Raw genomic sequence first — 25737 nt, 5'->3', positions numbered from 1 at the left:
TGGTCATTCCCTTGTTACATTTATAGCCTGTTATTCAATCACTTTAGTTATTTTATAACCTGTAATTAAATCACTTTTGTTCTTTTTCTGTAGACATTAATAATGACTGGCCAGACTTGTGGACTGCCAAACAAAAATAAGTCCAAGAACCCCTGGTTGGGATCCAAAAACCAAAAAATGGGTAAGTTTAGGTAGATTGCTAGTTTGGGTAACTTCTGAAACAGTGGACACAGAGAAATATTGTGTGTGTGTGTGTGTGTGTGTGTGTGTGTGTGTGTGTGTGTGTGTGTGTGTGTGTGTGTGTGTGTGTGTGTGTGTGTGTGTGTCCTTGGATGTATGTGGAAGAAATGGACCATGCACACATACAGCTGCGGATAAAGTACTTCAAGTTATCTCAGGACACTTTTCAAATAGAGAAGGTCTGGACTGAACTCCTTCTAACATTTACAGAGACCCAACAGTACCACCATGAGCAAGCACTTGGCGAAAGGGGCAAGGAAAAACTGCCTTTTAAGAGGCAGAAACCTAGGACAGATCCTTTGGCTCTAGGTGGGTGGGTGGGAGAGAGAGAGAGAGAGAGAGAGAGAGAGAGAGAGAGAGAGAGAGAGAGAGAGAGAGAGAGAGAGAGAGAGAGAGAGAGAGAGAGAGAGAGAGAGAGAGAGAGAGAGAGAGAGAGAGATGCACAGCAACGACACTAGCAACAACTACACTAATAGTGTAGCGATGGGGGACAAAAAGCAGTGACAATCGTAACTGTAGTAATACATTTTTGTACTGTCTGTAAGTTTGTTTATGCTTCACAAGATGTCTGGTCTGTAGAAGTGTGAACTCCATTGGGATCAACAAGGAGCAAGGTGTATCACTCTCAAGAGAATGGATGAACTTTGAAATTCAAGTGTCTGGCCAGGGAAGTAGAACAACAAGTCTGTCTGCCTTGAGAAATAAGGTGGGGAAACATGCTTTGTCCAAGGCCCACACTAAGGCAGTGAACGTGGCAGAGCAACAGGACAAAGCTGCCATTGAGAATGCAATGGAGGCTATGACTGAGTCCTACATGAAGGAAACTGAAGCCGTGTTTCGAACAGCCTACCATATTGCCAAAAAAAACCGACCCTTTACGGACCATGAGAGCCTCATCGAGCTGCAGGAACTGAATGGTCTAAAAATGGGCACAATTCTTCATTCACGTTACAGTGCAACACAAATAATGCAACATGTTGCCAGTGAGATGCAGAGCAAAATCGTCAGTAACATTATAGCATCATCCAGTAAGTTGGCTGTCCTAATTGACGAGGCATCTTCTTTAAGTCACAAAGCTGTCATGACAATTTCAATTAAAGCATCAATTCAAGAAGAAAGCCCTGAGTTCATGTTCATTGAACTTGTTGAACTGGAAAATCAGAGAGCAGATGGCATAGAACAGGCGTTACTCACCTGTTTAACTAATGCTGGCTTTACAGAAGAGTGGCTACATGAAAACTGGGTAACATTTGTATCTGATGGAGCCAGTGTCATGTTAGGAAAGAAGTCAGGAGTAGCAACCAGGCTGACCTCGAGATTCCCAAAGCTTTTTGTATGGCACTGTATGAACCATAGACTTGAACTCGCTGTGTCAGATGCAGTTGATGAGGTAAACTCTGTCAATCACTTCAAAACTTTTATCCAGAAGCTATATTCTCTGTATAGTACGTCAAACAAAAATGAGCGTGAACTCATTTTTGAGTCAAATTCAGATCTGAAGTATTTTATTTAAATAAATGTTCAAAAAATTACTGAAACACCATGTTTGCCTCATCTATATTTTACATTCATGCAGGCTGCCTGTGTGACCAGTAATACCTACAAACTGCTCCTGATCAAGTCATATTAATTTTTATAATAGTGGCACACTCTGGCCCATGCTATGTGTTGCAAATCAGCTGTTCAAAGACACAGTTTACAAAATAAATTACTGACTTGCCAAGTGAGAGAATAGGTGTCATTCCAGGAATAAGGAATAGTTCACTCAAAATGCATAGTTGTCTCTCACTAGTCTGTGGGCCAGTAATGGTTTAGTAATTTCATAATCCTTTCTCCCTGAGATCAAGCAGCAGAAATTATGTGACAATGAGCAAATACTACTAACGGATTTTTGGGTCAACTAAATAGAGTAGTCTCACATGTCACTGTTTCTAAAACAGGGCGTTTTTCTGGGCTGCGTTAAAAAAGGGCAAAAATTTAGAGTATACCCACTTCTCCAGGGACCACTACACCACTGGCGATAGCCCATTGAGTGCTTCAAGCAAAGCGCTAAATTAGCCTCTGTGAGGCAGCATGGCTCTTACCTTCTGCCAGAGCTGCAGTCAACACCACGTTTGTCCAGTCCAAGACGAGGGCTTGTCGATACCGAGTCCAAATGAGAGACAAAAATAATCCTCTTCGGGACCGAGACAGTTACCTGCTTACACTTTCTGTGTCATACAAGCGACACAGTATAGCTTTTAGTTCCAACTATAGCCTTTTCACTTCTAAGTCACAAATCATCATAACAGAGCTTGCACACGTGTTGTTACATCCGATTGGTCACCAGGAGCCAATGGCACTGCCCGTTCTATTTACAATTTATTAAAACAATGCCCGTTTTCTCAACAACCTCACTTTATCACTTAGGCTACTTATGCAGCATATAATAAAATACTAAATCAACAGAAAAAAATAACCTTCTTTTTTTCATTATTATCTTTCTATGCGACCCCGCGTGCTGCTAGAGGATCTGCTGTTTTGCTCTTCAACCCTCCATCTTTATCAACATCTCCAATCATACCTGTCATGTACGCTACTGAAATATGCCTGTTGTGCGTATGGTAAAGCGCACAGCACATGGGATTCTTATGCGGGTGCTTCTCAGTAAACCACAAGATGGAAATCTGCTTCCCTCCGTTGTCATCTTTACAACATCTTTCATCATTCTTCTTAATTGCTCCTCCGCTCTGCATAATAATATATATGCCAATAGCTGAGCAGACAAATGGATAGCATGCATCAAGGCTGCATTTCTTGCTTTACTTCTTATATTGTTGTTTTTTTTCATTTTTCAACATTCCAAATAAACCTTACATTACAACGCGCTCGTCGGGAGCGCGCGTGGTTAGGTGTCTTGCTCAAGGACCCTCGACGGAGAGCTCGGTTCTGAGCGGGGATCGAACTGGTCACCGTGCGATTACCACTCGAGGGCGCTACCACCTGAACTGATCGTGCTCCCGCCCCTCCTTATCCTGCTCCGACCCTGCAGCAAAAAGTACTAACTATAAAAACGGAAAAGGAAAATACGCCTCAGCTCTTTCTTTATTATTAATGTAAGCTTCTCCCCTGACGCCACCAAGGACCTTTTATCCTGACCTGGCCCTTCGTTTCTGTACTGAACAGTGCTGTCCTATTGTTGTTATCCATCTCTTTATTCTTCCCTACCTTGACTTTAATATATATCAGCAATCATTATCATAACACACATAACATCATACATTCCAAACAGATGCACGAACACAACACACCAATCACGCTCTTCAGGGTTAGGGTGAACCCGTCTCCAATCCTGACCCTCACTCTCTCAACACGGCAGCTGGCAGTGGAACGACTCCAAAAAAACCTCAACACACACACAACCAGAGTATCATCTTCGACGACCTCACATGCTCCGAATGACAAGGCCAGGCCAGGCCAGGCCCGGCCAGGCAAGGAAACTTTATTTATATAGCACTTAGAATTCATTTTTTAACTTTGCATATGTTTCCTTTTACTTATGTATTATTTCTTTTATGTATGAAATTTGTTTCTATGTGAAGCACTTTGAGTCAGCCTCATGTACTAAAATAAATTACAAAATAGTTAGAAAATAAAGACAAAGTTACTGGGTTAGGGTTAGGTTTATGGTTAGGATATGTAGATGTGTTAGTTTACGTGCATGTGAGTAAGTGTGTCGCACGCACATTCTAGCAAAGAAAAGGTTTGGTCTGAAGGGGCAGGACCAGTAAACCTTTATTCACAACACAAACACACTACAATACATCTTTATTCACTACACACTACACCTTTAATCACTACACATTAAATAAGGCTATGGTATTGAGTTTACTTTATTATAGTTCATAAATTGACCACAATACACAAAGGAGAATGTAGGCCTTATTAGGCCACTAATTCAACAATATCCTGCACGTGAGTGACTCACTACCTTAACCACTGTAGTTTGGGTTCATTTTTAGCAAGTCAACTTCCACAACAACTTGTTTAACCACATGTTGCATTGTCTCACGTTCACACGTTGTCATGGTTGGAATGACATGGGAGGTGCCCCAGAGGCACTTTATAAAAATGAACGAATGAATGGAAGCCTATCTATCTGTTCAGAAGATTAGCTTTAGGAGGCCTACTGTATTGCAGAGCTCCAGACAGAGGACGGTGTATCAGTGTTGCGTCTCCACTCGCATGTCAAGAGGGGTCTGAGGAAGCGGAGGACGTTCCGAGCAAATATACACACTTCTGAGTGAGTCTTTTTTTTTGTATTGTATCACATTCACAGTGTTAATAGCCTAGCATCAAGAAAACAATCATGAGCTTCATCTGAGTGCTACTGAATTGTTTTTCATGTTTTCTTTAGGCAATTATTTGTTTTGATATTTTGCAAGATACGCATGCAGCCGTGTGTGTGTGTGTGTGTGTGTGTGTGTGTGTGTGTGTGTGTGTGTGTGTGTGTGTGTGTGTGTGTGTGTGTGTGTGTGTGTGTGTGTGTGTGTGTGTGTGTGTGTATGTGTGTGTGTTCCAAATAGCTAATCGCAAGTGTTACACATTGCGATTCAATGGAATCCAGTCATGCTCCTAATCACAGATTATTTTCCAGATGAGAGACACACCCAGCTTTAATAAAGATCCCAACCTTCTTCTCTTTTGTGTTTCTGTTTGCTTGTCTTCATCGACATATGCCTGAGGAATGATCTTAAGCCTTCAACTGCTTCATATTGTCACTATGAGGAACAGGAATGCAGTTGAAAAGGGCCGTGTGTGTGTGTGTGTGTGTGTGTGTGTGTGTGTGTGTGTGTGTGTGTGTGTGTGTGTGTGTGTGTGTGTGTGTGTGTGTGTGTGTGTGTGTGTGTGTGTGTGCACACGTGCGTGTGCATCTTAACTGGGTGTGTTGAACTGGATGGTTGAGTTCATGTCATGACCTTTATCTTACAGAAAATAAGGGTTTGGTTTCGACAGGTCATTTGGAATAACCTGCCATAGTGAGGTTAGGGTTAGCCCTAACCCTTCAGAGCCACTCTCTTAAACCCTCCCTCCACTGGGGTTAGGGTTAGCCCTAACCGTCCAGAGCCACTCTCTTAAACCCTCCCTCCACTGGGGTTAGGGTTAGCCCTAACCCTCCAGAGCCACTCTCTTAAACCCTCCCTCCACTAGGGTTAGGGTTAGCCCTAACCCTCCAGAGCCACTCTCTTAAACCCTCCCTCCACTGGGGTTAGGGTTAGCCCTAACCCTCCAGAGCCACTCTCTTAAACCCTCCCTCCACTGGGGTTAGGGTTAGCCCTAACCCTCCAGAGCCACTCTCTTAAACCCTCCCTCCACTGGGGTTAGGGTTAGCCCTAACCCTCCAGAGCCACTCTCTTAAACCCTCCCTCCACTGGGGTTAGGGTTAGCCCTAACCCTCCAGAGCCACTCTCTTAAACCCTCCCTCCACTGGGGTTAGGGTTAGCCCTAACCCTCCAGAGCCACTCTCTTAAACCCTCCCTCCACTGGGGTTAGGGTTAGCCCTAACCCTCCAGAGCCACTCTCTTAAACCCTCCCTCCACTGGGGTTAGGGTTAGCCCTAACCCTCCAGAGCCACTCTCTTAAACCCTCCCTCCACTGGGGTTAGGGTTAGCCCTAACCGTCCAGAGCCACTCTCTTAAACCCTCCCTCCACTGGGGTTAGGGTTAGCCCTAACCCTCCAGAGCCACTCTCTTAAACCCTCCCTCCACTGGGGTTAGGGTTAGCCCTAACCCTCCAGAGCCACTCTCTTAAACCCTCCCTCCACTGGGGTTAGGGTTAGCCCTAACCCTCCAGAGGCACTCTCCCAGACACGGTCTGATGGTATCTCTCCACACTGCAGTGCCCTCCTCAGGCACATCTGTTCACAAGAACTGATTACACAAAGAATGAAACATGATCTATGCCACAAAGCTAAAGAGAAATGCATGTGAAACACTTTACTATCCTTAACCTCAGCCTGATGTATGTATTCTCAGGATGCCTGTGAACGCGCGGGACCGGACAGTGCTGGGGCGTTTCCCCGGGGTCACGCTGGGAGAGGTGGAGGAGGCGGAGGAGGAGGAGGAAGAGGACCAGGGCGAGCGAGGCGGTTGTTGTCGGTGGATGCGTCAGGTCTGCCCTGGGTTGTTTCGCCAGCCTGAGGTGGACGACATCACGGACACTGAGATGACGGGGGTCGACGAGGAGGAGAAACCTGAAGGAGGGGGCAGCGAGAAGCCCCAAGGTGGCGATCAGCACGAGGGTAGCAGCACGTTTACCCTCGGTCTCACAGAGCTCATATCAGGCACACGTCAGGGAGTCAAGGGGTTAATGCAATATGATTGATCAGCAAAGCATCGTATACTTGATCTGGGTTTTTATCCTCATGAAACGTTTACTTTGGTTTAGAAATGTAGGAATCCATTAGCATTTAGATGCATTGGCTGTCAAATGTCAAACAAAGCTGTTAACTTGTTGGACGTGCTTCGAGAGGTCAGCATCAACATGGGTAAAAGTAGAAATAGTTTGAACTTTGAGTTCAGTGTCTGTGTGGAGAATGGAAGATAAATTCTGCCATGCACTGGATAACATCAATACTAGATTGGGTTTCAACGGCCAACTCATTAAAAAGTGCTGGCACAGGCAACGCTGAGGATGGAAGCTCGTCAGGCTGGGACTCTGAGGTGTTTTAGGGTTAGGGTTAGGGCATAAGGGTTAGGGCATTAGGGTTAGGGCATTAGGGTTAGGGCTTTAAGGTTAGGGTGTTAGGGTTAGGGGGTTAGGGTTAGGGCGTTAGGGTTAGGGTTAGGGCGTTAGGGTTAGGGCGTTAGGGTTAGGGCGTTAGGGTTAAGGTTAGGGTGTTAGGGTTAGGGGGTTAGGGTTAGGGGGTTAAGGTCAGGGTGTTAGGGTTAGGGGGTTAGGGTTAGGGAGTTAGGGTTAGGGGGTTAGGGTTAGGGTTAGGGTGAAGGTTAGGGCCTTAGGGTGAAGGTTAGAGTGTTAGGGTTAGGGGGTTAGGGTTAGGGGGTTAGGGTTAGGGGGTTAGGGTTAGGGTGAAGGTTAGGGCGTTAGGGTTAGGGGGTTAGGGTTAGGGAGTTAGGGTTAGGGGGTTAGGGTTAGGGTGAAGGTTAGGGCGTTAGGGTGAAGGTTAGGGCGTTAGGGTTAGGGGATTAAGGTTAGGGGTTAGGGTTAGGGTTAGGGTGAAGGTTAGGGCGTTAGGGTTAGGGGGTTAGGGTTAGGGAGTTAGGGTTAGGGTTAGGGTTAGGGTGAAGGTTAGGGCGTTAGGGTGAAGGTTAGGGCGTTAGGGTTAGGGGGTTAAGGTTAGGGTTAGGGTTAGCTCATCCTGCTGGGACTCTGAGGTGTTTATCCGGTGGGGTGGGTCACCCTTTCCCACCTTCATCTACACACAAATACGTTTTTTTCTTTGACTCATTTCTTTCTCTTACAGCTCACATTCTGAAGGTGAATTCAGTGGACCTGATGAGTGAACAATCCAAGCAGAACCGTAAAGAGCACCACACAGATCTGTACGATGGTGATGACCTCATCTTGCGCCGGGGACAGACTTTCCTGATGTGGCTCAACCTTTCACGACCTTTTGACCCTACCACTGACAAACTTCACCTGGAACTTAAAACAGGTCAGCCAGTTATGAAAAATAACTCATTGTTAGACCCTTCTTTGAGAGCAAAGTATTTGGTTTAATGGAGCATGAACATAGTAACACAAAAGTATTTTCAATGAAGCAATGAAAGTGCATGCCTTTTATACTGATACATTATTTTATACTGATACATTATTTAGTCACTTATATTCCTCATCTCAATGCAGATGAGGAATAAAAAAAAAAAAAAGGAAAGCCTGAAAGAGGGTCACACAGTAGTAATTGAAATGACCTAGTCTCTGGATTTATATGGAGTATTTAAATAACAAAGAGGATTGACAGGATACAGCCACCTTACCCCTTTCAGGCGCATGGATATGCTATAAGTCTTAATGTATAGAAGATTAGATCATTTGTGATATTATTATTACAATTATTTTAAATTCAGTAATACCTGAAATGAACTGTAACATGTTCATCATTGAATTCAATTGATTTCAATAAAGTTTAGTTCGTTTTTTTTATATTTACAATGTAAAAAAATGTGCAATATTAGGAACATTATGGGTTTGGAATCCAAAGTTTGTGGGGGCAAATGGGAGGGGGCTTCAGAGTCCAGGGTTTGTGGGGGAGAGTGGAGAGAGTTGAGCTTCCTGACAGCCTGGTGAAAAAATCTGTTTCCCAGTCTACTGGAGCTGGGAGGGGGCTCTACTGGAGCTGGGAGGGGGCTCTACTGTAGCTGGGAGGGGGCTCTACTGGAGCTGGGAGGGGGCTCTACTGTAGCTGGGAGGGGGCTCTACTGGAGCTGGGAGGGGGCTCTACTGGAGCTGGGAGGGGGCTCTACTGGAGCTGGGAGGGGGCTCTACTGGAGCTGGGAGGGGGCTCTAATGGAGCTGGGAGGGGGCTCTACTGTAGCTGGGAGGGGGCTCTACTGGAGCTGGGAGGGGGCTCTACTGTAGCTGGGAGGGGGCTCTACTGGAGCTGGGAGGGGGCTGGAGGGGGCTAGGGGGGGGGGGGTCACACCCAAGGCTGGTTGCTTTGCGAGGGAGGCAGGTTCCGTAGATGTAAGGGTTATTTTGTTAGTGTCATAGTTGATGGTTCTTTGTGTGCGTGTGTGTGTGTTTGTGTGTGTGTGTGTGTATGTGTGTGTGTGTGTGTGTGTGTGTGTGTGTGTGTGTGTGTGTGTGTGTGTGTGTGTGTGTGTTCAGCCATGCTGCATCTTCAAGAGACTCACACACACGATTCTCACTGGCTTTTCAGTTGTCGCGCACATAGACTTAGCTCAGGTGGTACACGTTTCTTTTATTTATTTGTATGATTATATCCATGATTTCTCTAGTGGACGAGCTGCAGGACGACCGCTGGGAGGCTAAGATAGTCAAAGAAGAAGGTGACCGGGTGCAGCTGTCTGTGAACTCCATCCCCACAGCGGTAATTGGTAGTTACCGTCTCAGCGTGGTGACATCAGGACTAGAGGCGGAGCTCACTTCAATACATCAGCCGGCCGATAACATTTACATGTTGTTTAATCCCTGGTGTGAAGGTAAGGCAACCAAACCCCACTGCTGAGGCAGGTACCATGCCTCCAAGTCATATCAAATATTTCCTGCCATCTGCCATACTATTTAATTAGCTTCATATTATAGCAATTATGTAATTAAATATAATTTTATGATTGGTTTGCACTGTTGGCAAACTGGAAGTCAATCATCAACCTAACGAGCAGGAGAATTAAACATCCCTTTAACCACACCAAAAATCCCAATTTCCTCAGAATGAAACTGTAATCTAAAAAAAGATGCTAGCCCAGTTTCACTAGGGAAAATAAACAGAAAACCATTTTGCAATGTCAGACGATGCAGTGTTCATGGATGAGGAGGAGGCGAGGAAGGAGTACGTTCTGAACGATATCGGGAGGCTATACTACGGCACTGAGCAGCAGATAGGAGCGCGCACATGGAACTTTGGACAGGTGAGGGTTTACCTGGACAGTATGTGGTGGTTAGAGTTAACCCTATCCCTAACCCTAACTTTTGACAGGTGAGGGTTTACCTGGACAGTATGTGGTGGTTATTAAGGATGGTATATTCAGAAACTCAGCCATGGTGACAAACTGATTTGGTTATGTTTAGGGTAAACTCATGATCAAATAGCACTAGAGTAACCCTAATTAAATGTGTTGAATGCAAAGCTTCAAACTTCCTTAGCTTTTTCATTCTTAATCCCATACAAAGCCTTGATCTCTATTGGTGCTGACTAATTTTAATCTTCGTCCATTATTCCTACAACATTCTGACTATTTAGGGCTGTCTAATGCCTAATACTGTCCCCATTGGTTTACTTTTAGTTCAGTGGAGGAATGCTCGCCTCTTGCCTCTTTGTCCTGGAGAAGAGTGGGACCCCTGCGTCTGGTTGGGGCAGCCCTGTTAACATTGTTAGGGTTGTTTCAGCCATGGTGAGACACACGTACACAACATTAAGAGGGTTGGGAATACATCCCATCTCCAGTCCTTGCTCTATATGTCATTACGCCAGTCCTAATACTTGATCAGACTTGATGTTACTTTGTGACAGACATAAATACTGTATGCATTGTTGTATATTCTAATGAAAGCTCAATATGCATTCCTATATGAGTGTGTTCATTTTGGGGTTTCACGTTTCAGAATTTATGCAAACAGAATGTAGGTAAAGATTAATGGAGATATTGCATTTTAAGATTTAAGAGTTATTATTTCAGGATAGTTTTTGTTAGGGTTGGCATAGCCCTCTGATGTCTATGATATACATTGTAGAATACTTTATCTTATTTTATTAGTGAGGGAAACGCAGCTTTAGCAGATGCAAAGATTTCCGGGCGGATGTGAATATGCAGAGATGTGGACACAAGTTTGCGATTTCGAATTTAATTGCACTTAAGTCACAAAAACAGTGACATGACACTTGACTTGAGACTCATCCTCAAAAGACTTGAGACTCGACTCGTACTCAAGATTTTGGACTCGAGAACAATCTCTTTTAAACCTTAGTGAAATGTCTGACTCTTTGTTATCAGAATCAGAATAAGGCTCGTAATCAGTATCAGTTATTTAAAAAAACTCTTAAGACTTGAGACTTTATTTAGACTTGTGACCAAAGAATTGTGAGCATCTTTGTGCATCGCACGAAATTATATGTTTGACCTTTCGAAGAGGGACGACCCCACCTCTTAATGTAAATGACGCTACATATCATGCCACTGCTTTAAGACTTTCTCTTGAGTTGATCCTGGTAAAGAAAACACACAGCATCACCTTAACGTCAGCCTCAGCGGCTCTGGGTAGCTTGTGGAGAGAGAAAGTTATTTCTTTATTGCCTTGCAAAGTTATCTTTTAAATAGACAGACATATGTTTAATTCATGACACAATTCAAACAGTACAAAAGTGTCTCTCCATTGACTACATTACACATGTTAGGGGGGGCTGGAGGTCCCAGGGAGGGGGGGGGGGGGGGGGGGGTCTAAGGCTATCTCTGGCAACAAAACAAAGGGATGGAGGGAGCAGAGAGGCAGAGTTCTTTGGTTGATTAGTTTCAAAATCTTGCTCTCGTTACAACTCTTAAATGTGACCTGCAGCATCTTTAATACAGAATATCTGTAAACAATGTATATAAAAGAATATTCTGGTCTTCAGATCAACTCCCCTGATGACGCAGGAGTGGTCGAGGGGAACTGGTCAGGGGACTATTCAGACGGGACCTCTCCCGGAGCCTGGAGTGGAAGTGTAGAGATCCTCAACAACTACCATGAGGGTGGGGGGACGCCCGTCAGATACGGCCAGTGTTGGGTCTTCTCTGGCGTAACCACTACCGGTGAGTGTTCAGTCGAAGTCAAACACTGTCAATATCTCTGCAACTGAGGTTGATAAGACAAAGCATTGCATAGTGGCACATCATTGTTCTTTTCAGATTTTTCTTTGTTGTGCTGTTACTGCAATATTTAACCAGCGTTGAATTCCAAGTACTTGTGATGATTCTCTTCGCTTCTGAACGCCATAGCCTTCCTTACATACATCAAAATAGAGTTTAATTTAAAAAAAAAAATTTTTTTAATCCCAGCCTCATGTGGAAGCTGCTTTGTTATTGTTAATAGGGTTACAATCTTGTGTCCTCCTTTGAATACATAAGTAAAGAGTTTTGATATGAATGTCTCTTCTTCCGCAGTGTTACGATGTTTGGGCATTCCCACCCGCAGCGTGACCAACTTCAGCTCCGCCCACGACACAGACGTCTCCTTGACGACAGACGTGTACCTTGATGAGAACCTCGATCCCTTAGACTCCCTTAATGTGGACTCCATCTGGTGGGTATAATCAATACCCACCAGATGGAGGGTTAGGGTTAAGGTTAACCCTAACCCTAACCCTCCATCTGGTGGGTATTATCATAAGCGTTATTCTGCTGAGGGGAAACTGTTCTATCAAATGTTAAACCTGCACTAAGCTGCCACTCGAGTGACTAGAGGCTGCTAATTGGAATACGTAAATAGTTAAGTAGAGTTAAGGGTTAAGTAGAGTTAAGGGTTTAGAAGAGTTAAGGGTTGAGTAGAGTTAAGGGTTAAGTAAAGTTAGGGGTTAAGTAGAGTTAAGGACTGAGTAGAGTTAAGGGTTGAGTAGAGTTAAGGGTTGAGTAGAGTCAAGGGTTGAGTAGAGTTAAGGACTGAGTAGAGTTAAGGGTTGAGTAGAGTTAAGGGTTGAGTAGAGTTTACTCAGTGCCCGCTCTCCTCCTCTAAAGGAATTTCCACGTATGGAACGACTGCTGGATGTCCCGCCCGGACCTGCCAGCGGGCATGGGGGGCTGGCAGGCAGTGGACGCCACGCCCCAGGAGACCAGTCAGGGCACCTTCCGCTGTGGGCCCGCCCCGCTGGCCGCCCTGCGCAGCGGCCAGGTCTACCTTCAGCATGACTGCCCCTTTGTCTTTGCTGAGGTAAGTGTACATAGAATCTATGAAATATATTCCTGACTGCAAAACATTTGGTCTAACGGGGCATGATCATTGGAAAAAATAGGTAGCATCTACCAAGTCTATTGAAACGAATGTGTCTGGGGCCTCATTACAGAAACTTCCTAACTCTGAAATCCTATCCTATCTTGAGATAGGAAGGCATTTAGGGGTTTTGGTATTTCAGAACGAGGTTTCCTAACTTAATCTTATCTTAAGATAGGAATTTAGCCATTACAGAACTATCCTAAATTAGGAATTTCTTAAATTAGGATCCCTACGTTAGGTGGCCATTCACCCTGTCCTAAATTCAAAATACTGTCAATAACAGAAAGAAATGGCAGCACCACTGTTAGTAGGTCAATATGACAATATGACGAGGAACATCACAACAGAAATGTGATGGCTGAAAGGCTACCGAGACCGCATAATGATTTGTTAAATCTTCCTGACCATATTTTAATTTCATTTTATCGCCTGCAAAGACATTTCATTTTTAATTTGGAAGAATTACTTTACTACTTTATTACTCCTCTTCTTGTTCTCTGTACCAATATCCACCATGACCGTAGTACTAGTGCTACTAGCTTGCCATTATTAACAAAGATCCTTTATCAACAGTCTCTGTTAACGTTTAAAGTAACTCGTTCTATCAATCTCATGCACATACTGAGTGCAGAAACAGACATGACGACTACCGAAAAATCTGATTGACAGAACAGTTAGGATTACCTAAATTAAGATAAGATAGGAGGCCACAGATAAGATAGGAAACGGCCAACAGGTTAGGGACTGCTTCTGTAATAGGAAGTTAGGATTTTTACTATCTTCGAGTCCCTAACTTAAGTTAGGATGAGAATTTAGGATTTTTTCTGTAATGAGGCAATGTAATTGAGTTTTGCAACTGGACTTTTAGAGGGAAACATCAGGGAAAACACAAAAAGGATATGAAAAGAAGTGCATAAGTTCCTATTTTCCACAATAGAAATACACCCCCCATCCATCCATCAATGACCCGACGGACACCATCTGATTGAGCTTGATATGAATGGTGATAAAAATCACCAGTGTGTGTTACCTCTCTCTCTCCCTCTCACCCTCTCTATCTCCGTCTCTCTTTCTACTGCAGGTGAACAGTGACAAAATCTACTGGCAGAGGAATCTGGACGGAACCTTCACACAGATCCACAATGAGAAGCACATTGTGGGCCACCACATCAGCACCAAGGCAGTGGGCTCGGACGAGCGCTCTGATATAACACATCTCTATAAACAGCCTGAAGGTATCAAATACACCTCTTTATTAGTAGCTCAATAATAAAATATGGTAATACTCAGGGTCCTCTCACCGGCTGGAATCCCAAGCTTTTAGCTTTTCCCCTACATACCTCGAGCTTTGAGTAGCAGAAGTAGCATTTTAAAGGAACAACGTGGAATCGGGTTAGGGTTCGGGTTAGCGCTAAGGGTTAGACCTAAGGGTTAAAGTTAGGGTTAGCCCTAAGGGTTAGAGTTAGGGTTAGCCCTAAGGGTTAGAGTTAGCGTTGGCCCTAAGGGTTAGAGTTAGGGCTAACTCTAAGCCGAGCCTGATTGGGACAGCTGATCTTCTTCAGTTCATTAATGCAACAATGAATTTTTGACCAATCAGATCATCCGATGATCTGACAAATCAAAACTTTCAGACTTTTGGGCAAATAACGTTAGTTATATTTGGCCTTACAGCAGCATGTAAATATCTGATTGGTACAGTTCAAGAAACGCTTTATCAGTTCCTGTTCCTGTAAAGCAATATATATATATATATATATATATATATACATCTTGCTATATGTGCCAAAGACATTCAGTTTGGGAATCCGGCGAGGTCTGGAAAGCATTAGGTACAATAATCTGTGTGGAATTAGAAAACCTTGTCACACCAGTTCTATACTACTGACTAGAGTAGTTTCGCTGCAGGACTGAAACTACCATTTTCAATGCACAGGAGGTTATGGACATGACTTATATTTTCCAGCACTGATAGCGCTTGAATATGAATGAAAAAATAAGTGGCCATACTAGTATAACAATAAATAAAAAACAAAAACTTTGGTAAATTCATATTGAAAGAATAGGCACTTTTCAGGGGAAAACTATCCCCCCCAGCAATTATCATAATCCCTTACCATATCTAATTCAGTAGACACATGGTTTATCATAATCCCCTACCATATCTAATTCAGCATACACATGGTTTTGATCAGGCTCAGAGGAGGAGCGTATCGCCGTGGAAACAGCCTCTCGCTACGGTTCAAAGCCTGAGACCTACTCGGCGCCTAGCGTGGAGGACGTCTCAGTCCAGGTCACGCTGGACGGAGACGGTCCGCTCATGGGGAGCGACGCAGAGCTCAGCATCACCTTCACCAACGGCAGCTCCGAGCAACGCAGTGTCTTCCTCCACAGCCAGGTGGCGGTCATGTACTACACTGGCGTCCACAAGGCCACCCTGCGCAGGGACAGGACAGAGGTGGATCTACCACCGGACAGTGGTGAGAGCACCTACTGCCCTTTGGCACTGAGGCCTCTGTGCTAAATACTGTGTGTAGGGCCGAATGAAGCAGTCGGCCTTCATACATCTGAAAGAAAAAAGGCTATAGCTACCTGCGTTTTGATGACATTATCTCAATAACAAAGACAAACAACACAGTTAAATGACTGCATATTAATAGCAAATAGCAATGTGAGTCATAACTAATACACGTGGTAAGAAGTAAGGATTTTTAATGCAAGCAAAAAGATCTCTATTCTCTCTTGATCTCCACATCATCCCCTGATTTGCAGTGACGAGTGTGGAGTGGACTCTGTTGTATGAGACCTACCAGGGCCAACTGATTGACCAGGCTGCCCTGATGCTCACCCTCTCTGGTCGGGTCAGCCAAACCCAGCAGGTCCTGGCAACACAGTTCAGCTTCCGACTCAGGACACCAGACCTGCTCATAAAGGTGACCAAAACTCACCTGTTCAGAGTTCACCTCGACTCTGCATACAAACCAATGCACAGCCACCATTGAATGTTGTACATCCTGGCACTTGTACATTGCACTTATTCAAGGTACTTAATTGTGTAGCATCTACAGTAGCTGCTATCTTTGCTTTACACGGGGAATGGGTTAGCCTAGCGATTGTAATACTTGCACTTGGTTCTATGAACATCTTTACTGTACCGACAGCGATATATTGTTTCACTTCTTATGACAAATGTACTTATTGTAACAAATGCACTTATTGTAAGTCGCTTTGGATAAAAGCGTCTGCTAAATGCCCTAAATGTAAATGTAAATGTAAATGACCACATTCAAACAAATCAATTCCAATGGGAAAACGTATTGACAGCACACAAACGTGCATGCACCAACAAATGTATGCATGCACACGCACACACACACACACACACACACACACACACACACACACACACACACATGACAGGAGGAGGAGGAAGTTGATCGGGATTAGATTTTCACATAACCTTTATTTCTGCTATTTCTTGTAGCCAATTGGGAAGGCGGTGGTAGGTAAGATGATGAAAGTAGAGATCTCCTTCACCAATCCACTCCCACACGCACTCAAAGCAGTGATGCTGCGCACAGAAGGGCTGGGCCTGCTGAGCATTAGAAAGATTGCTGTCGGGTAAGAGAAAGATCAGCCCTAGTCAACCTCTCTGAGTTAGGGTAAACGCAGAGCAACAACCTTTCTCTCTCGCTCTTCCTTTCTCTATACATCTCTCTGTCTCTGTTTGTCTCCCTCTCCCCCCCCTCTTTCTCCCTTCCTCTCTACCAGAGTACTTTCTCTGTGTCTCGCTCTATTTATTTTGATCTTCTTCCATCTTGTCACACGTGTGCGGATGTCATTCATTATAATTCATATTATTATTTCTTTATTTCTCCACAGAGACGTCGCCAGCCAGGCCTCGTTCTCTCAGGTTGAAAACATTGTGCCAACGCTGGCAGGGCCAAGGAAGCTGCTGGCCTCTTTGGACTGTGAAGAGCTCACACAGGTTCAGGGTGTGGTCAGCATCCTTGTGGAGGAGTGAGAGGATTGTTAGGATGAACGCACAATTGACCAAGTCAGTAGAGCTTGTTCCTCATACCAGACACTGTCTCTCAGTGTTAAAACTGCAATGCATTTTCATTCAGTCATATTAGTAATGCACTTATAATGCAGTTATGGTAAGTCCACTGCAGATGTCTGGATACCTTTTGCAAGAGCGGTTCCTATAACAGACTTTTATTGATCTTTTTTTTTTCTGAACAAACAATAAATCTTTGCTGTTCAAATTTTCTACTATTTACTATATCCCTAAAATATATATATATATATATATATATATATATATATATATATATATATATATATATATATATATATTACAATAACTTCCGATGATTTCTTAATGCAATTATTTATTTTAAATAATTAAATAATTTAAGTTATTATCTACAAAAACTGGGCTCATCTCTCATTCATTTTCCTGGCTTTGTTCCTCCTACCCACTGAATGGCTACCTGGCTATCCTATCAGCCCACACATCTGCACCCCTGAAAGAGTGCAGCTGTGATGGTAACCCTAACCCTAACCCTAACCCTACCCACTGAATGGTTACCTGGCTATCCTATCAGTCCACACATCTGCACCTCTGAAAGAGTGCAGATGTGATGGTAACCCTAACCCTAACCCTACCCACTGAATGGTTACCTGGCTATCCTATCAGCCCACACATCTGCACCCCTGAAAGACATCTAAATTAGTGAATAGGAGCTGAACACAAAGTCCAGAACGCAGCCTTGAGCCGTCGCAATCAGCCTGCTGGAGCCCAGTGATCCAAAGGGTTAGCCCTAACCCTGCTAACCCTAACCCTAACCCCGCTAGATGGGAAGGAACTCTGAAGGGAACAATTCATTTCCATAACCTCTGCAAACATGTTATGTTAATGCTCTGCTATATATATTCACAGATATATTCACTCATTCAGGTCTCTCACTCAAACCACAATCAGACCGCACAGACCAAATTAGGATTTATAACAAACACGATAGTGTAAGGATACTAATTTGAGTTTAGGGTAAGGTGCCATGAATTGTATTTTCTGTAGATATTAGTCATCGCACCAATTAAATGCTTTTCAAGCATAATCCACCAAACGTCACCATTTGGACAACATTTTATATGGAAAAGAGTTTATGTACCCAAGATGAGTAAAAAAATGATCAACAAAGCTTTTAGTTTGACATTCAAAATTGTATTTATTTCATCATTTATTCTCAACATCTAAATGGGACCCAGATGTCCATAATTCCATGGTTCTAACAACAACATCAAAATTAATTTATAACAGTGCATGTACTATGAATATATTTTCAAGTGTATATCTTAAAGGTCTTGGTCTCTGTAGCTCTATTTGGCTGGGTTTTTTGTTATCTGCACAGTGCCTTTTCACTCTCCTGTCTCCTGCTGTGTGATCAGTTAGTAGTGTCCACTAGATTCTCTTCTGATTGTATTTGTATTTTTGTGGCAGGGAGGTCTCTGTGTTAAACAAAACTCTCCCTCTCTCTTCTCCTTCTCTCCTTTGGAAGACAGAATGGATTTGCTCCTTGGTCCCCCATTGTGTATGGAAACAACATCAATAGCAGCACAGAGCAATTTGTTTTCAATTTACAAGTCCACCTGTGCCTCTCCAGGTCACCAAAACCTTTGGCTATTCATCTTAACATCTGTTGGCATTTCACAAAATTACTTTAAATTGACTTTGCTGGCTATTTCCCAAAAAAGTTCTTCATACTTGCAGCCCTAGAGGTCTATTCCTTTCTAGTACAACAGATATATAAATAAGATGAGCCAACAGGTTGCGATACAAGTCTGATTTGATTAGATTATAAAAATGAATAAAAGTTGTATCACTCCCACCATCCAATTTATTCACGTTGAATCCATGTCACGCAGACAGAATAGGGTTTAAAGGCACTGCCAGTCCCAGGCCCTTCCTCTCACGTATAATGTGTCATTTAAAATCACAGCGGAAGACGCGTATACTCTTTCTGTGCTGGGAGTCTTTTTTAATTTTGCACAATGATGTAATTTGTGATGTTTAATCCAATTTGTTGGGTAGCTGTTCTGAGATCTGCTGTGGTCTTTGCAACAGGATAAAGGCATTTGTTGTGATAGCTAATTTATTCATTTTTTTTCTTTTACCTTAGAGCCCTTAGATTTCTAGAACTTATTTTACTTTTTGGTACATCAGAAAATAAAGGACTGTTAAAACTCTTAAAAACAGGCACTCCTCGCACAGCTATTTAGCAATTGCTTGCCAATATCATATCAGAGGCAGCATGTTCCTTATTTCAAAAAAAAGAGTGTGAGTGCTTGTTTTATCTTTTAACCTCAATGTTTAATGTCCTTGTAATGTCAAAACAAATAGTATGCTAGAAAAGTTCGTTTTTCCTGTATAATTTTTCTTGTATAATTATTAATATTTATTATTTTATAAATGTATTATTCTTGCTCAATTTCAATAAAAAAAAAGAATTGCCTGATTTTAATTTGCCTGTGTGTAAAATATTGCAAACATATTGCGAGCAACTTTAAGTTTGTTTGCCTTTGTGGTTGGGGTTGTGCTGTTTCTAAGCCCCAGAAAGGTTAGGGTTAGTGACTAACCCTAACCCTAACCCTAACCTTTCTGGGGCTAGGGTTAGTGACTAACCCTAACCCTAAGGCCCAGAAAGTTTGGGACCGCTGTTAGAGACATCGGTACGGATCGCCTTGGATTAGTTTGATAATAAGGATCTACGTCTCTTGGCCAACTGTTCCTTGCAGTTCATGTCCCAGATCTCTATTAAATCCATGATATTCTACTCTATTTACCTAACTCACTGAAGGCAAGGAGTGAAATACTCACTAGGGCTCTTTCACAGAAGTACACCTTGAACCCGGATTAAAAATGTATTACTCTTTATAAACTGGGTAAAAAAAATCACAACACTTAATATGAAAACGGTCCAACGCCTGGATACAAAGTCCGACGGGTGGCGTATTTTATGGCCCAATAAAAATTGGTTGAATCCTGACAACCGATACTAAGCACTTTGATTTCCCTCTCGGCTTTTGAAATTATCTTCCATTTCCTTAACATGGACACAGAGAGTGAGTTCTGCTTCGATGACAGCACTCACTTTTAGTCAACATACCCACCCACTCTTCAAGAACACATTGAAAGACATGATTTTTTGTTGAATGATCAATATCACTGACTCTTGGTCTTAGTTAGGCATCACATCTACATACTTTGATCTTGAGGCTCTGTTGCTGCAGGACTACACATAGTTAAAAATGTATCTCCTCACACCGTAGTGATTGCATCTATATGATATATATTTATATGATTTTGGAAATTATTGTAAGGTTTGAAATATTGAGGTTTCACTTGAAATCCTATAGCATTATAAATTATATAAATACATAAAATAATGCAATACAATTTCTGGCCATGTTTCTTATCTTAATCCCAAAAACTGCAACTGTGTTTGTTAATGGGATCCTGTCTCAGAATACATGGTATATCTCATGACCTTCAGCAGTTATGGAACTCTAATTATCGTTGCCTCTCATTTCCTTCGACGCTCTTCAGCCTCCGTTGTGTTGCTGTCGGTGCTGTTCTTTGTTCCGTTTAAGTTGACTTCCATTCTGAAGTAGACGTCCACCTGAATGTAAATGGGGTCCATAGCTTGAAAGTGGGCAACCCTTAATGGAAGAACAGTCGGAGCGGCTCGCTAGCAGGACTGTATCTCAATCTGAGGTTGGACCGACTGCCCTTTAGGACAGAGGATTTTGGAGAAGGCCCTGCGGAAGCTGCTGTGGCAGAGAGGGTACAGGAAGGGGTTGATGGCAGAATTCAACCACAGGAGCCAGAAGGTCATCTCGTACCAGTAGTGCTCGACGCACGCACCACTGCAGGCGGCGCGGATGATCATCAGAAGAGTGTAGGGCGCCCAGCAGACGCCAAAGATACACACGATGATGGCCAGCGATTTGGCAATTTTCTTGTCCCGAGTAAGCCGAGAGCCTTGAGTCCTGCGGCCGGGCGCACTGCACGGCGACCGGGTGTCGAAGACGACAGTGCCACTCCCGCGGGGAGACGGCCGGTTCCTGTGGATGAAGGTCTGGGTGGTGCCGGGGCCACAGCTCGACGGCCGGCCGAAGTCTTCGTCCTCGTCCTCGATGACCGCGGAAATGGCGGCGGGCTCGCTGGACGACACTTTGCGCGTCTTGACGAAAAACACAGACAAGGTGGCGCCGTTCCCTCTGGGTAGGCGGAGGTCCTGCTGCATGGCGGCTGTGGCGGAGGAGTCCTCCATGCAGGCCGACATGCTCTTGTTCCTGCGCCGGATGTTCAGGTAAATGCAGAGGTTGAAGAAGGCCACCGACACAAAGGGCGCGAAGAACTCGAAGGTGGAAGCGCTCAGGAGGAAGTACCACGTGAAGTAGAACTCGGCGAAGCACTGGTTGGCGGGGACGATGCTGTGGCCCCTGAACGACTCCCAGAAGAGGATGGCGGGGCCGTAGAGGAGGAAGGCCAGGAGCCACACGGCCACCATCTTGGTCACGGCTTGCCGTGTCATGTTTCTCTGTGCCCGGTACCTAACCTGGGAGACAGTTTGGTAAGACACTTGTCAGACAAATATCCTTGTCCATGATTATATCCGTACCAATTTACTGCATGGGGCTGCAGTCCTTTCCATTGTAACTGGGGGATTACTGCTTTGTCTTGTCATGCTTAACACTGTGATTTTAAAAGCATATTCGATCAAGATGTCTGCTGCCCTGTATTTTGAATGCCATCTTAATGCTATCAGCTGGCCAGTGGAGCCTCAGTAATTACACTGGGAGGCTATGGATGTGTGTTGTTCCAGCATGGACTCAACGTTATTCATGATGTTTCAGGCTCCATGCTTGTAAACATGCAATAGTGTGACGATGACTAAACCCCCATCATTATTAACTTTAAGGATTAGCTCACCCATCCATGATCCATTTTGTTTTTGGTTCATACTTGTTTAAATCATGATGAATCATTGAACCATTCAATAAATCAAGCAATAAATACAGCCTGCAATCAATAAATAAATCATTTAATAAATCACCAGTATAGATATAGTATAGAATATACCAAGTGTTTGAGTGTGTGCGCCTGTGTGTGTGTCTATTGTCCATCCAGCTTTACCGGGGAGAGAGGACGAAAGCTCGTTAACACAACAAAGAGAAGAAACATCGGCCTATCCTGATCCTCTCCTCTTCCTCCTTCAACTGGCTCTTGTCATTGTACTCCATTGTTTAACCACCATCCAAACCCTCCATTAGCATGGCCGTTTTCAACAACCCTGTTAGGGTTAGTGTTAGGGTAACCCTACCCCTGTCCAGCTCCTTCCTTCTTTGCTTGCCATCTCACCAAACAGAGCGAGTCAACTGTAGACTGGTTCAAGCTCAGCTGGAGTCACACTGTAGTGGTTAATGGTGCATGTAATGGTACAAAGACCAAGGAAAAAATGTAAGGTTGTTCCTATATTTAGCAAGCAACTAATTAACCCACTAACGGCAGTTTCTTACATTGAAGGATGGTATTTATGTCAACAACCCAGATTTGTTTTTTATGCAGATCAGAGCAACGTACTGTTCCACTAATTATTCTTGTCGATTTGATCTGATCAACTCTTAATAAAAATGACTATTTATTTTTCAACTTGGCAATAGTGAACTGTCCAAGTGGAAATCCTGATGCTGATGAACGATCAAAGGTGATGATCTATAACGGTATTTCCATTATTTTTAATCATTGATAATGACATTTGTTATTTGAACACCCTAACCCATAACCCAACCTCCGATTGCATAACAAATGTATTTGCACAGTGAATTTAATGTGACCCAATTACATTTACTTTACACAAATAGTTAAAACAAAATGTATCAATCCCATACAATCCGTTTACAGTATTGATTTCAGGCCTATATTGGGATAAATCAAGATATTTCTTCGCAAATCCAAAGACATCTCCATGCCACAGATTCTTAATCCTAAAGTTTATAGCTGACAGAAGTACATGACTAACACACAGCTGAGACCTGCAACCCCGCGTGATAAGACAAAGGATACAGCGACCATGGCACCAGCAGTGACTCAGAGTAGCGCCCTAAAGTCTTTTTCAGTGCGCGGCTGTGTGGAATTGTGTGCGTTGAAGCGTGGTGCTGAGTGTATTGAGGCTCCTCACCGCTCTGGTGACGGAGAGAAACCGGTCGTAGCTGATTAGGACGATGTTGAAGACGGACGCCGTGCAGAGCAGGTAGTCCATGAGCAGCCACACCTTGCAGAGACCTCGGCCCAGCATCCAGCGACCTGTCAGGTTGTATGGAATGTAGACCGGGATGCAGAAGGTACCTGCGGGGCGAGGGGAGGGATCATCACCCGGATCACTGAAGCTCAGCGTCACATCTCATGCCGTTGCACTTTCAATAGTCAGAGGAGCAGGTGCTTTTCTGTTCATAAAAAAGATCCATATTTGAAGAGCTGGTTTCTATTGTCCACTGATATGAATAAATATAAACCATTGCGATATAAATTGAAAAAAGGCAGAGGCCAGATATAGGTGTTGGCCACTCCAATAAACCCTAGCTCCTAATGCTCGAGGCTCCTGAGGAGCCTCGGATGGGCACGTCAAATAAAGGTCAGAAACACAAAGGAACGGAGGAGAAGTTGAAGCAGAAGACGGACACTCACCCACAAGGAAATCCGAGATAGCGAGGTTGAGGAAGAAGTAGTTGCTTTGAGTTCTCAGGGTCTTATCCACAATAAAAGCCATGATGACCAGTGCGTTGCCAGCTACGATAACGATCACCAGAGTTACCATCAGAACCGAGAAGATCCCCACCAGGGTAGGAGGTAGGAGGATGCTCCCGTTCTCAGTGTCCCTGCTGCTAAAGTTCCCGCTCGAGTTGGACTCCGTCAGATAGGCTCCCATTGTTAATCTGATTTACGATGCATTGTAGACACGCCTAATTAACCCAAACAACATCTGTTTAGCGATCCGGTTTGATGCTCCGACTTTGCGTTCCGGGTAACAATGCGCAGGGAGGAGCGGGACATCCACAAATGTAGATATAAGAACAATCGATGTTACTTTCTCCATTTAGCCCATGGTCCTTTTGATCCGTGGAGAAGGTGATTTAGTGTATCCCATGTGGTCGCGGTTCTTTGTCTGCAGTAGCCTACACCGCCTAGCACCAGGCTGAGCGCATCAGCTGCACATTGGTACAAAGCAGAATAAATCTGCCTGCTGTACTTCTGTCTCTCAGACCAACTACGGACCTTTTGGAAGTATTGGAACTGAGATTAAAGCCTCCAGTGAATTGCATTGACGTCTTCTGCCCAGGCAGCTATGCTCGTTAGAAACTATTAAGTGATTACGATCAATTCTGATGCTGATTCAGTGATGTGATTCAGAGGACAGCTTTTTTTTCAATTTGTAGAAACACTTTGAGAAGGTTGAATACATTACACATCCAAACCATGTCCACCCTTTGTTGCAAACGGGTTCTCCATGAAAAGATGCTATAGCAGGGTCTGGCTACTATTGGTTCTATTGTCCAATCAATTAACAGACGCGCTCTCATCTGGAACGAACCCTTGAATCAAGAGCTGCTGAACCTCATTGACGACCTTCCGTGAAGAGCTCTGAAATAGGCAATAAACAACCAATTGTTATCAAATATCTATTGGCCTACATATTGGAACCTACTCAAATGTCAAACAATATCGATTATCGTTGAGCCCCTTCAAAGCATTCAAACTAATCATTTACCATATTTGATTGAATAATGCTATTTTTTATATAAGTTTTACAGCCGTGATATATGGCAAGATGGGCTGCAGCCTAAACAGGGGCTTTGACCTTGGACCGAGTTTTGAGGTCAGGGCAGACTTCCCCCCCTGGGGAGTTCTGAGCGTCTTTGTCGTTCACAGCGTAGAGACAAGGTCGCAATCATAAGAAGAAAAAATTAACAATTACGTATTGTATTGTTGCAGGCTTTAAGGGACTGTGCCTTAGAGATGGCCCAGGGCTTGATTCTGATCTTGTGCCGAGTACACATTCATCAGTCGAGGTTTAGGGAAGACGGCATGGACACTTGAAGAGGAAGGGTGTTATGACAACCTGTCACTGACAGCGCCGCTAGATCAAATTATCATTGTCATTATTCTCAATGGTTCCAAATTAGATTCGATTCCTGCAACACCCTACGAGGCTGTCAAATCACTCAACGAATCGACCAATCGATACACTACAACTCGATAAATTGCGCAAGCAAATCACTTATTTAATTATAACCACCCAATGATTCAATCAAACACTTATTTAATGACCAATTCATCGGTGGAATGACCTGTACAGCCATACGTTTGATGATGTTACTGTAGGAATAATTACAAAATGTTACTTATGACATGAGGCATGCTGAGCAACAGGGGGGGTAGAGGGCGGGTGGAACATCCGAGATGAGGACAGATGGCCAGTAGAACCCAGGGAGGAACAACGGAGAGATCCAGGAACGGAAAGAGGGCCGTGGATGTGGTGTAGTGGGAGAGAGACCCAGCGAAAAATCGGGATGACAAAATGCTCTCCAAAGAGCGGGAGACGCACGCACACACACACACACACACACACACACATATATATATATAACATTCACACCTATAAATATATACATAAAGAGGGAGCGAGCGAGAGAGAGAGAGGCACATGCAGCCAAGGAAAGCAAAGCTATCAGTTCCTTGAGTCATTGAATAAATTCCTTCTGCATGTTTAATGCAGTGTTCTGAGG

The 25737-nt window shown here is 43.8% G+C and overlaps 2 protein-coding genes across 3 annotated transcripts; one reads left to right on the top strand and one right to left on the bottom strand.

Annotated features, from left to right (window-relative positions):
* The first annotated feature begins 4389 nt into the window (after positions 1–4389).
* LOC307078552 (protein-glutamine gamma-glutamyltransferase K-like) lies at positions 4390–17159 on the top strand. Of its 2 annotated transcripts, none has more exons than XM_079740427.1 (14): positions 4390–4522; positions 6255–6502; positions 7703–7894; positions 9198–9401; positions 9712–9830; positions 10206–10313; positions 11531–11708; positions 12060–12198; positions 12630–12822; positions 13967–14120; positions 15078–15362; positions 15655–15815; positions 16367–16503; positions 16765–17159. In XM_079740427.1, exons 2-14 carry the CDS (start codon positions 6256–6258, stop codon positions 16904–16906), a joined length of 2259 nt encoding a protein of 752 aa, XP_079596553.1. In that variant the 5' UTR covers positions 4390–4522; position 6255; the 3' UTR covers positions 16907–17159. The 2 variants fall into 2 exon arrangements, with proteins under 2 accessions (XP_079596553.1, XP_079596552.1); XM_079740426.1 differs by having other exon boundaries at positions 6255–6520.
* A 3477-nt stretch (positions 17160–20636) lies between these two features.
* Positions 20637–23879, bottom strand: LOC307078711 (histamine H3 receptor; the record flags this gene model as incomplete). Its single annotated transcript, XM_079740654.1, has 3 exons — positions 20637–21509; positions 23133–23299; positions 23639–23879. The coding sequence occupies 3 exons, from the start codon at positions 23877–23879 to the stop codon at positions 20637–20639; spliced, it is 1281 nt and encodes a 426-aa protein (XP_079596780.1).
* Positions 23880–25737: the final 1858 nt, after the last annotated feature.

Source organism: Pollachius pollachius (genome assembly GCF_949987615.1).
Source record: "Pollachius pollachius genome assembly, chromosome: 7".
NCBI lineage: Eukaryota > Metazoa > Chordata > Actinopteri > Gadiformes > Gadidae > Pollachius > Pollachius pollachius.
This window is presented reverse-complemented; position numbering and strand designations above follow the sequence as displayed.

What these genes read in the sequence shown, in the direction of transcription:
- LOC307078552 (XM_079740426.1), top strand. Translation starts at nt 6,256, where the DNA reads ATGCCTGTGAACGCGCGGGACCGGACAGTGCTGGGGCGTTTCCCCGGG. An exon ending in GCACATGGAACTTTGGACAG is followed by an intron (nt 9,831 to 10,205) that starts GTGAGGGTTTAC and finishes GTTTACTTTTAG; the next exon opens with TTCAGTGGAGGAATGCTCGC. An exon ending in ATTAGAAAGATTGCTGTCGG is followed by an intron (nt 16,504 to 16,764) that starts GTAAGAGAAAGA and finishes ATTTCTCCACAG; the next exon opens with AGACGTCGCCAGCCAGGCCT.